At 41.9% G+C, this 12,846-nt stretch overlaps 1 protein-coding gene across 1 annotated transcript; it reads left to right on the forward strand.

Moving 5' to 3' along the window:
- Positions 1-9,206: 9,206 nt before the first annotated feature.
- Positions 9,207-11,723, forward strand: LOC111905272 (putative aldehyde oxidase Art an 7). Its single transcript, XM_023900963.1, has 3 exons — positions 9,207-10,163; positions 10,268-10,434; positions 10,532-11,723. Exons 1-3 carry the CDS (start codon positions 9,207-9,209, stop codon positions 11,721-11,723), a joined length of 2,316 nt encoding a protein of 771 aa, XP_023756731.1.
- The last annotated feature ends 1,123 nt before the right edge of the window (positions 11,724-12,846 follow it).

Below are 12,846 nucleotides of genomic sequence, written 5' to 3' on the forward strand. Positions count from 1 at the left end.
AATGGTCCAAACATAATAGCTTCCCATATCGGATACCCATTATCTTCAGATCCAATGATGTAGTCTTCAAAATGATGCGCCCAAACCTCGTAATCTTGAGTGTAGAGAATTGGAATCTTGGTTGTAGATCCTATACTGTTTGAGATGTTGATAGGATTGGATTGAGAATCGTCCATGCTTGATCGTTTAACTTTTTATAAGATCATACTTGTAATACGTAATATTAGGGCAAGATGAATAGATAATGAGATACATCAATTACGGAGTGACGGATCAATAAATATCAGTAAATGCGGAATAAACCCTAATCACTTCTTTCACAGAAGAGATGTGTATGAATTACACAGTCTCCTGCTCTGATACCACTTGAAGAGTTAAGAAACTCTTTGATCGTTTAGATCTATGAACATGTTAATCACAAAAACGATAAATAGTAATATCAAGCACAAGAATGAATCAAAATATGCCGAATGATTCAATAGATTCAAGCCTCAGCAGAGCTCGATACAGAACTTCCGTTGTAGAGGCTATTAGGGTTACAAACGATAAAGGTAATATCTTTTAGAATAATTGACTTCCAAATCTTACGTACTAAGATGCATGCAAGCACCTATAAATACAAAACCCTGGAAATAACTCACGGATGGACAGGCCTAATCCGGAGACTAAATGGACTAAAGAGCGAGCCCAAGATGCAACACCTTTCAGACCTTACATAAAGCTTAAGGAATAAAGCTTCTCTGGACCTCTATGGATCTCATCTCAAGCCTCATCACAAATAGGGACGAAATGGACATCAAATCTAACCAACAAAGGGGTCAAGAAACCCTAACCCCTTTGTTTATCATGGCAACAGAAAAGGAAGCCAAAATATACCTCCAAAATGATGCTCTGAGCTCCAAAATCAAAGGATGTCCACCTCCCTTGCCTCCTCTTAGCTAGAATCTCCTTTGCCTTGCCAAACAAAGCTTCAAGGGTCAATAATGGCCTCTTCTCCCTCCCAAAACACTCAAAATCTCTTTAGGGTTTCTCTCTGGGGTTGGTGGCCGCAAATGACGGCCATAAGCCCCTTTAAATAGGTCTCAAGCCCTGGAAATTAGGGTTTCATTAAACAGCGTGGACTCGCCGAGTCCACTTTTGGACTCGCCGAGTCCAGACGCGAACCCGCGTACAAAACTGCGATCCTACTCGTCGAGTTTGGACTCCAACTCGCCGAGTCTCCTCACAATCACCCAAAAATAAAGAATAAAATTATACTTGGGAATCCGGGTTGTTACAATTCTCCCCCACTAGAATTAGACTTCGCCCTCGAAGTCTCACTCTGCAAAAAAGAAAAAAAAAAAAAAAAAAAAAAAAAAAAAAAAAACTCCGGATGCTGCTCACGCTCTGGCTCCCAAGTTAACTCTGACCCTTTTCGATGTTGCCACTGGATCTGCACCAGCGGCACCTCTTTATTCCTCAGAACCTTAATCTTTCGATCTCTGACCGCCACTGGTCTCTCAGCATAATTCAGGCTCGCATCCACCTGAATATCCTCTAGTGGCACTACTGTTGACTCGTCGGCTACCCACTTTCGCAACTGCGACACGTGGAAAGTGTCGTGAATCTGACCCAACTCTGCTGCCAACTCCAAACGATAGGCTACCCTGCCTACCCTCGCGACCACCCTGAATGGACCAATATATCGGGGCCCCAACTTGCCCATCTTCCTAAATCGAATCACTCCTTTCCAAGGAGAGACCTTCAGGAGCACAAGGTCGCCGATCTGGAACTCGAGCTCGGACCGGCGCCTGTCCGCATAACTCTTCTGACGACTCTGAGTGGTCAATAACCTCCGCCTGACCTGCTGAATCTGTGTATTCGTTTGCAGCCCAATCTCCGTACTACCCATAACATGTTGCCCGACCTCTCCCCAGCAAATGGGGGTCCGACACCTCCTCCCATACGACAGCTCAAAGGGTGGCATACCAATGCTCGAATGATGGCTGTCAATATGGGAAAACTCAACCAAGGGTAAATACGTGCCACAACTCCCTCCGAAATCTAATACACATGCACGAAGCACGTCTTCGAGCGTCTGAATCGTTCGCTCACTCTGAAGTGTCCTCAGATATCACCATGATAAGCTCTAGCTCATTTCTCATATCCCTCTTCGAGACTGAGCACCAGGTCAGCCTTTGACTCCACAGTTGAGCCTCCAAAGGTCACCCATATCATGATCCAAATATCCCACTAATTTCCTCCTCGTGACCACTATCCCGACCCATTGACACGCAATTCACGAAATTCTCTTTTCCTTATGCGAAAAAAAAATACAGTCCAACCGAGGATCGTCTCAACTCCGAATCTCCCGACAGAGACGGAGACCCCAGTCTCGCCCCCGGTTCAACAACCAGGCTCCACAAACTCAATACTAGGGCCACTCAAGCCCAAAACTCTTCCACATTATACAGTGATCGGACAACACTCCATCATCACATTCTCTTGCCATCTACTAAGTACTATGGCTCCCCGCAACATCATGATGACCTCTCAATGACTAGCGAGTATTACGGCTCCCCGCAGTATCACAACACTCTCTGACTAGGGAGTACTACGGCTCCCCGCAGTATCACAACACCCTCTGACTAGTGAGTACCACGGCTCCCCGCAGTATCACAACACCCTCTGACTAGTGAGTACTACGGCTCCCCGCAGTATCACAACACCCTCTGACTAGTGAGTACTACGGCTCCCCGCAGTATCACAACACCCTCTGACTAGTGAGTACTACGGCTCCCCGCAGTATCACAACACTCTCTGCCTCCACTAACTGATACTCCGCATACTATCATAGGTAGCTACCTATACTCGACCCGAATATGCATCACAAACTCTAGAGGCAATCGACATAACAAAATGCCTACCCTAGCGGAGATCCACTCTCTTAAATAATCCCTCTGGATGCCAATACTCGAAGGGCTCTCACTAGAACCGTGGATACATGATGCACCACTAGTCGTCTCAAACGCAAGATTCTAAATAACTCCGAAATCGGGGCATAATACTCGGGTACCACGGAACACCATTACAGAACGTCACCATGTCCTGCCTCAACCAATGATCTCCTATCCCCAGCACCATAAAATACATCAATACCTTTCCTCTGATCTCCATAAATAATTCTCCACTTTACCCAATGTGCAACTTCAGTGTTTCCAAACACTCAATCGGAATACAAAGAAAGCGCTAATGCTTCAGAACACGCTGACGATCCTCCGAAACCCTTTTCCCTTCCTTGATTACCCATAACCTTGATCCCATGAATTCGAGCCGCAGGTTTCAGCGTTCAAACCCTAACCGCTATTGCACAAGTCTCTGGTTCCCTCAAAAACCCGGTTCTCCCCCACTCAGGGTTCGAACCATCACCAATTGACGCATCAACACTCTACCCCACAGATGGTTTTCTCCAGAAACATCACACTTACGCTTGGAAGGTGCCATTCAACGCCCAATGATCTCCCCACGCAGAGATAAAGAAACCTCAAATACCCTAGTCTTCGAAGAAATTCTCAGGAACTTCTCATCATGACCGCCTCTATCCATCTGAAGTCTCATACCTTCCCAATACTGAACCTCCCAACTGTCCAGTACTATCACTGACTCTTAGACTGAGACAATAAATCATCATACTCCTCATCCTCGACTTCTCAACCCCCGTTCCAACACGTGAATCTTCACGAGAACAAGGTCTCCACCTCCATGCTCAAGACCCATCATAGACAGAAGAACCACCGCTCTGATATACTCGACTGGATTACCCACTGATACCGCTACCACACGCCCTACTATACTCAATGTAATGCGTTCCTTGACCATCTCAGTCCCCACTGACTACCTGCTCCTGGTAGATCACTTCCTCATGGCAGACACGCTGCCTAATACTCTGGTGGAAAACATTGACATCAATGTCAACCCATAGGGTTTACTCCCAAACCCAAAACTGAAATCTCATGCCTCTCCTTCTCCCACAGGAAACATAAATAACACCCAACAAGTCACAGAAGGTGACATCTCCTCCTTCGGATGATTGTTCACTCAGTCTGCAATGCCTTCTCTACCAAGGTACTCTGAAATGCTCTCGAACTCCCTCTCAAGGGATGCCTCTTCGGACTCAATCGTGGCCCTCAGGCCTAAAACCCATCGCGTCCAAATTCCACTACTCAATCCTGATCAGATAACCGTAGAATCACTAGCATCATTTGCTAAGAACCATGGTATTCAGCCCCTGATGTCTCTTCTCAAGCTGCTACAATGCATGGTACACGAACCATAACACCACTCCCCATTTTGCTCCGATGTATGGTACTCGAACCATAACATCACTCCTCAATCTGCTCCGATGTATGGTACTCGAACCATAACATCACTCCTCAATTTGCTCCGATGTATGGTACTCGAACCATAACATCATTCCTCAATCTGCTCCGATGTATGGTACTCGAACCATAACATCAGTCCTCAATCTGCTCCGATGTATGGTACTCGAACCATAACATCATTCCTCAATCTGCTCTGATGTATGGTACTAGAACCATAACATCACTCCTTAATCTGCTACTTAGAGCCTCCAGAATACCCCCTGTATCGAGTACGGGTCCTCTACTTTCGGTAGTATGGGCCCATACTACCTGCCACATCTACCCATACTTTCCACATGGACCAATCCAGAGCTCCTAAGTAGCTGCTCAACCTTCTCGTTTACTAATCCCGCCACGCGTGCTTGCTCCTCAGTGAAATACTCTACTCCGCCAGCGTACTCATCTGGCTAAGCTCACTCCCTAGGCTCATCCTTAGTCCTCCCACTTCTCCGCCATCAGTTGCTGAAGAACTCCTAATGATGTCAGTCATCTACCTCCTGAATATCGTCATATTCATTTGGTAGTTGACTCCCATCATCGAGAGTTCCACAAAACACGAAGCAAGCAGCATTCGGGCATCGAAGAATAGATAGACTTACTCTGGGTGGTAACTCCGCTTGCTCTGCTCTTTCTCAAAAGTACCACCGAACTTTGCAATTCTACCCCTCGCGGGTTCTAACTATTCTTTCGATAAGCACCACAACTCTCATCTAGGCGTCTCTCCTAGATTACTCCTCTACTCAAATCCCCTAAAAGGATTTCAACTGAGTATTTTCACTCACACTCAAAAGCACATCACATATAACAGCAACTCCTAGGCTAAGGCATCACAGATTAGGACACTCTAGTCCTAAGATATGAAGTACCTAGCCGGTCCCTAGCATGTATAATATCTCATAAAGTGCATCATAAATATCTCATAACACAAATGTAAGGGTATTTTCGGAAATCACCGTTCGGGCTCTGGCTGACTGTACACACTGCTCTTTCTCGCTTTCTCTTTGAACTCTTATTCACCTTTAGGAAATCATTTCTTTGAAAACTTTTCTTACTCCCTCAGTTTGAGTCCAGATTTACCCGAAGGTGCATCCGAATCCCTCAAACCAAGGCTCTGATACCAACTTGTAACACCAAGATTTTCAAAACAAAATTTTCATTTAAAATTCGTTTATCTCTTTAACACTCTTCACAAAAATCTCCTTTTTATTGAATATTTCAATACATAACTTTTTTGTTCAATCAATTAATAAACCAGGATCCTCAAAACAAACGCTTTCTCTGGTGTTTACAATCGAGTCGGTGTCGTCCCGTGATCCTGTGATAACCTGAAACACATAACATAAAACACTGTAAGCACGGAGCTTAGTGAGTTCCCCAAAATACCACTCTAACACATATTAGCCACTCGAGGCTATAATCTCTACTAACCCTCCGGTCAGTGTGTCTCACTAGAACCCTCCAGTCCCAGCTCTCTGTGGGCCCTCTGGCCCTAACTCTATGGACCCAAAGGTCCTAACTCTGATAACTCTGAATCATGCATATCACATATCAAAATAAATCTCAACACATAAATAGCATACAAGTACACTGGAATATAATACTAAAAATACCATATATAACACCTATTAGCCACTCGAGGCTATAACTCTGTGGGCCCTTGGGCCCTAACTCTGCGGACCCTCTGGTCCTAGCTTTATGGACCTTCTGGTCCTATCTCTGACATACACATAGCATAAATCACGTAGAAATAATGCAGTGCCACACATCACATAGATAGCATACAATAACTCTGTCACATAACTCTATTACCACTTTAGGTAAAGTATAGTGAGAAGACTCACCTAGCAAGCAGAAAGCAGATATCCCCACACTTGAATCTCGAACTTGCCACCGTCTAACACATAAGGCAAATACTCTCATGAATATAACTCTCAAAACTAGAATCAACCCTTTCTTGGCACCCTCTTAAGGGTAAAAGACCATTTTACCCCTCTCTTGGCCCAAAGGCCATATCACTGACCAAACCCTAAAAGTCAACAAAAGTCAACGGTCAACTTCGACCGGACTCGGTGAGTGCACTAGGGCGACTCGGCGAGTCTATACACGTCCTCTGACTCCTTTGGATTCTCTCTTGACACGTCGAGTATTTCTCTGACTCGACGAGTTTCACCTGGCATAAATCGCGGGGCTACCACGACTCAACTCGCCGAGTCTCAAGAACAACTCGGCGAGTTCCGGCTTGACTCAGTCCCCCCTGACTCTCCCTGACTCACTGAGTCGACCCCTTAACTCGACAAGACTACTCGCTGAGTGGTTACGGGCAAACTTCATGCTACTTGCCGAGTCTGTTCTTCAGACTCGACGAGTCCATGCCATGCATAACTCAAACTCACTTCTGAGGTTAGATCTGTTCCATACAATCATAGATCTGGCCTCCCCAGGCATGATAATCACGTAAAGTCCAAACCTTGGTGCTCAAACAACAACTATTAGCTCCTAAATGATGTTTTAGCCCCATATCTCATAACTCTAGGTCAAAACTCCCATGAATCCTCAGAAAGCTTAAGGAATAAAGCTTCTCTGGACCTCTATGGATCTCATCTCAAGCCTCATCACAAATAGGGACGAAATGGACATCAAATCTAACCAACAAAGGGGTCAAGAAACCCTAATCCCTTTATTTATCATGACAACAGAAAAGGAAGCCAAAATATACCTCCAAAATGATGCTCTGAGCTCCAAAATCGAAGGATGTCCACCTCCCTTGCCTCCTCTTACCTAGAATCTCCTTTGCCTTGCCAAACAAAGCTTCAAGGGTCAATAATGGCCTCTTCTCCCTCCCAAAACGCTCAAAATCTCTTTAGGGTTTCTCTCTGGGGTTGGTGGCCGCAAATAACGGCCATAAGCCCCTTTAAATAGGTCTCAAACCCTAGAAATTAGGGTTTCATTAAACAGCATGGACTCACCGAGTCCACTTTTGGACTCGTCAAGTCCAGACGCGAACCCGCGTACAAAACCGCGATCCTACTCGGCGAGTTTGGACTCCAACTAGCCGAGTCTCCTCACAATCACCTAAAAATAAAGAATAAAATAATACTTGGGAATCCGGGGTGTTACAGAACGTCGGCTTCGAAATCCTTGGCTTCGCCGACAGTAAACATCGGCACTCGACTGGTGCTACCCAACTCCGACAACGGTGACGACCATGACGTCGATACCTGGTATTCCAATCTTCACTTGCTGCAATGTCCCCGGATTCCTAGCAGTATTCGTCATTGCTGGCAACATGAGCTGTCAGTGGACGTTCGGTGGCTTGGAGATTCGACCGATCGGAAAGACAAGAGGGAGTCGGGTGGTGGCGGTGGCTGGAGGAATGGAGGCATAAGGTGGCGACGGAGTATAGTTTTAGGGTTAGGGTTTCATGGCATGGGTGATTGGTTTATATGCCCCGTCCAATTTCAAACATTGATCCATATTGATACTTTCAGTCCCTCCTCCTTTTTCCTTTCAAATTAAATCCAACATTTACCAATTCAGCCATCAGCATTCCAAACTCATTTCAATTTAGGTCCAATATTTACCAAACACCTATTGACTTCTGAAAATCTTTACAAAATAAATCCTGAAATTACACTTTAACCCCCGGAAATTAAAATTATATCATTTGGCTCCCCAAAACCAACACCCCGCTAAATATTATGGATTTTAAGACTACTATTCATTTATTAATTTATCTATTTATTTATTTAATAAACGGGATGTTACACATATTTAGACTGCAAAATAGACTATAGGTTTTTCTAGCGTTCCGACGAAGTAAAGTGGTTGATGCAAGGCGACAGTTGATGCTGGTGAGACATATGATAGTGGAAGGAGTTTGCACACGGTGACGACAGATCTAAAGGCGAAGACTCTAGATCTGAAAGCAAAGGTTCTAGATCTAAAGGAGAATGCTCTAGATTTGAAAGCGACAACTCCAGATTTGAAGATCGTTGTTTGTCGGACGACGACAATGATTCCGACGGTGGTGTCCACGTTGGTAGTAGTGGCCGACGACGGTGGTGTTGGCGACTGTGGTGGTGGCCGGCGATGGTAGGAGGTAAGAGAGAGAAAGAGATGAGAAAATGTAATAATAGTTGTCTTGTGAGAAAATATTGATCAAACATATGTCTGATGTGCTAAGTTATAAAAATATGTTTGACAAAAATACCCTTTTAGGCTTTATAGACATATATTTTAAGAAATTATAAGTATACAATTATTTATAAGGTAAAAAGAATAGTTCTTCTTAACTTTTTATAGCTCTCATTTGAATATATATATATATATATATATATATATATATATATATATATATATATATATATATATATATATATATATATATATATATATATATATATATATATATATATATATATATATATACACTTTTGTTTCGTAAGAAAGTTAATTATGTTGTTAGTTTACAATGGAAAATAATTGTCAATAGAATTCAATGTAAAGTTATTTATATGCGTTGAAATTTATTTTGAATAACAACCTTTTTGGTAAAATTGAAGTTAAATGGTAAACGTTGCCTTTCAAAGGACAAAAGTAAACGCGTTTAAAGACAAACTCGTAACATATATCAAGAGACCGAGTCATTCGACGAAAACTAATGCTAATGTTGGTGGCCATAAAGCAAAACTGAAAACCATTTACTTAGGAAAGCAAGTTGATTCGACATAACTAGTTTTTAGGGAATTAAGGTATAAAACTAGATAGTAGTGGTAAAATAAATTCATTATAGTATAACGTGCTCCAATGGCGCATATTATAAAAACATGCCTCGGTTTGGTCATACCTATATTGTTTGCATGTTCTCTTGTTGTTGCCCGGGATATAGCTGACGGCGGTAACGACCAACCTGGTAAATGTAATCAAAAACCTGATCAACCCCAAGATAATTCAAATCCGATTCAACCAAATATAACAAATTCGGATCAACCTGATAATCCAAATCCAAACCAACCCCAAGATAATCCAAATGCAATAAAACCAAGTATAGCAAATCTGGATCAACCTGATGTTCCACAGGCAGACCAACCCCATGATAATCCAAATCCGATTCAACCAAATATAACAACTCCGGATCAACCTGATAATCCAAATCCAGATCAGCCCCAAGTTAATCCAAATATAACAATTCCGGATCAACCTGATAATCCAAATCCGGATAAACCCCAAGATAATCCAAATCCGATTCAACCAAATATTTCAAATCCAGATCAACCTGATAATCCAAATCCGGGTCAACCCCAAGATAATCCAAATCCGGTTCAACCAGATATTCCAAATCCAGATCAACCCCCCGACAATCCAAATCCGGATCAACCTAATAATCCTAATCCGGATCAGCCCCAAGACAATCCAAATCCGGATCAGCCAGGAGATAATCAAAAGCCAGGAATCGACCAACCTACGGATCCAAATGCGGCCGTGGCTGATGGTGGGTCTGATTACACAGCACCGCCGCTTGAAACTGGCTTCTTGGGCGAATGGGTGATCGATAATCCAAATGCTGGTGTGGCTGCCATGCAGCTCCAGTTGATGCCTAACGATAAACTTGTCTGGTATGATACAACGTCGCTTGGCCCTTCGGGCATAAAAATGCAACCCGAGGGAAACTGCCCCATAAATCCAGATGCAAAAAACCAGCCAGATTGCTATGCTCATGCTATCGCTTATGACTGGAGGACCTCGGCAGTCAGAACGCTTACGGTATACATGTGTGTTTGTTATTAAATGATCAACGATTTTGTTATATATTCTTTTCGTTGCTTGAATTCTAATAAATTCCTATGGATGCATTATGATTCATGCAGTTACAAGGGGACGCATGGTGCTCGTCGGGAAACTTATGGCCAAATGGAAACCTAGCTGCTACCGGTGGTACCGCCACCGGTGATAAAGCTATTCGAATGATTCCTAATAATGATGATCCTAAAGCTGACTTTGAGACCCGACTAAATGTTCTTGCTGATGTCAGATGGTATGTTAGAGTTGAAAAGAATTGTCGTCTAACATCTGAATGCTACTTTTACATATAATTTCTATATATATGCACTGATCAACGGAGTTCACCGCAGGTACGCATCTAATGTAGTTTTGCCGGACGGGAGCGCCGTCGTGTTGGGAGGCCGGGGTTCTTTCAGCTATGAAATCGTACCACCTTCACTTGATTTCAAACCCCGGAGATTCGATATGCCTTTCCTCAAGGAAACCACGACACCGGATTTGGGACCAGGAAGACCTGTGGAAAACAACTTGTACCCATTTCAATTCCTCCTTCCTGATGGGAACATATTCCTGTATGCCAACAACAGAGCCATCTGCTTCGAACCCCAAACAGGGAATGTTGTTCGTGAGTATCCTGAGTTAGCAGGCGGGTCTCGCAACTATCCCCCTTCTGGCCAGTCTGCTCTTCTCCCATTGAAGCTCACCGCTGATAACAAAGTCATCAATACCGAGGTTGTAATTTGCGGTGGTAACTCACCGGATGCGTACAAAGTGGTGGATGCAAGGCATGTCACTGAGAAACAGTTCATGCCTGCACTAAGAGATTGTCATAGAATCCAACCGTTGAATCAAGATGCAACATGGACGGATGAAGAACAAATGCCGTCAGGAAGGGTAATGGGCGACTTACTAGACCTTCCAAACGCCGATCTTTTGATGCTTAATGGTGCCCAAAGTGGTACCTCCGGTTGGGAGGATGCAACAGACGCTAACTTGACACCTCTCTTATATTCGCCAACCAAACCTATGGGTAATAGGTTTAAGCCACTGAACCCTACAACCATTGCGAGGATGTATCATTCTTGTTCAGCGTTGTTGCCGGACACAAGAATTTTGGTCGCCGGTAGCAACATGCATCAGTTCTACACGTTTGATACGCAGTTTCCAACAGAACTGAGAGTTGAGAAGTTCTCTCCTCCTTACTTGGACCCTGCACTCGACCCAAACAGGCCTATTATAGATGCAAAGGGTAGCGATTTAGTGTTGCAGTATGGAAAACCATTTAAGATTGCTGCTACACTCCAATCGAATGAAACCATGGTGTTGGGTGAGATTATGGTGACCATGGTGTATCCACCATTCACCACACATGGCTTCTCCCAAAACCAGAGGCTGCTCATTCCGGCATTGACAAGCATTGAGAATAATGTGATCAACGCTGTTGCACCTGGTGGTGGAACTGTTGCTCCTCCCGGTTACTACATGTTGTTTGTTAATCGACTGGGTGTGCCCGGGCCTAGTGTTTGGGTCCACATCGAGTAACAGTTGGAAAAAAATAAACAAAAATATTTTTTGGTGGCAATTTTGGATACATTCGCTGAGCTCTTTTCTAGGTTGATTCTTAACATTCATATCACAAAGCGTACATCGTTCAAATATATAGCAAGTTTAAATAAGATTATAGATTTTTTTTGCTAATTACATTAGTTTGGAAAGTGCTAATCATGGAACATATGTATTAATTTGTTTAATAACTCTAGATTTGTTTAATTAGTTGTGTAGCTCTATATGTAAAAATTACCTTTTTCTTGATCTTTAATAATATCATCTATGAGATATTGGCCGGTTGATTTTAAGATTTTTTTTTGTATTTTAATCTTAATTTTGAGTTATTATATATAATATTCTTTAGAATTTATTGTTTCTACTGTAACTAAGGTTTCAAAGTAAAAATGTTTGCAATCTGTATACCGTTCTTATCTGTAACAGAAAAGATAGACCAAAAGTTTGAATTAAAATGGATATTGTAGAGTATGATATTATGATAGTAAATAGTCAGAAAAGTTTCAATATTTACGAAAAAGTTACATTTTAGTCAAAAAAAAAATTTGAACGAAAAAGTCTTAAAAACCGGCAAAAATTTGCATTTTGACCATTTTTGACCATGTGAAACTGGTACCAAATTAATTTGGAATTATTTCGTAAACTATCCCAAAATATTGAGACTTTTATGTAAATAAAAACATTAGGACTTTTCTGCAAACAAAACCATTATTATTATTATTATTATTATTATTATTATTATTATTATTAAAAATATAAATAAGAATACTATTTTTTAAACTTGTTATTATTAATATTGTTAAGAATACATATGAATGCATTTAAAAGAAAAAAAAAAATAATATTAATGGCATTGTTTAAGAGTGTAGGTGGAAGAGATGGTGATGATTTTAGCATTGAAATCATTAATGTCTGCTTGTATATTTTACTTCGTATATGATCATTTATCATTTGTTATTATTGTTTTCAATTCAGAACATTAATTCTTAACAATTTAAAAGAAGTTGCATATTTGTAAAATTGTTTATAAATAGTTATATATATATATATATATATATATATATATATATATATATATATATATATATATATATATATATAT

Source organism: Lactuca sativa, chromosome 8 (genome assembly GCF_002870075.4).
Source record: "Lactuca sativa cultivar Salinas chromosome 8, Lsat_Salinas_v11, whole genome shotgun sequence".
In the NCBI taxonomy this organism is placed as follows: domain Eukaryota; kingdom Viridiplantae; phylum Streptophyta; class Magnoliopsida; order Asterales; family Asteraceae; genus Lactuca; species Lactuca sativa.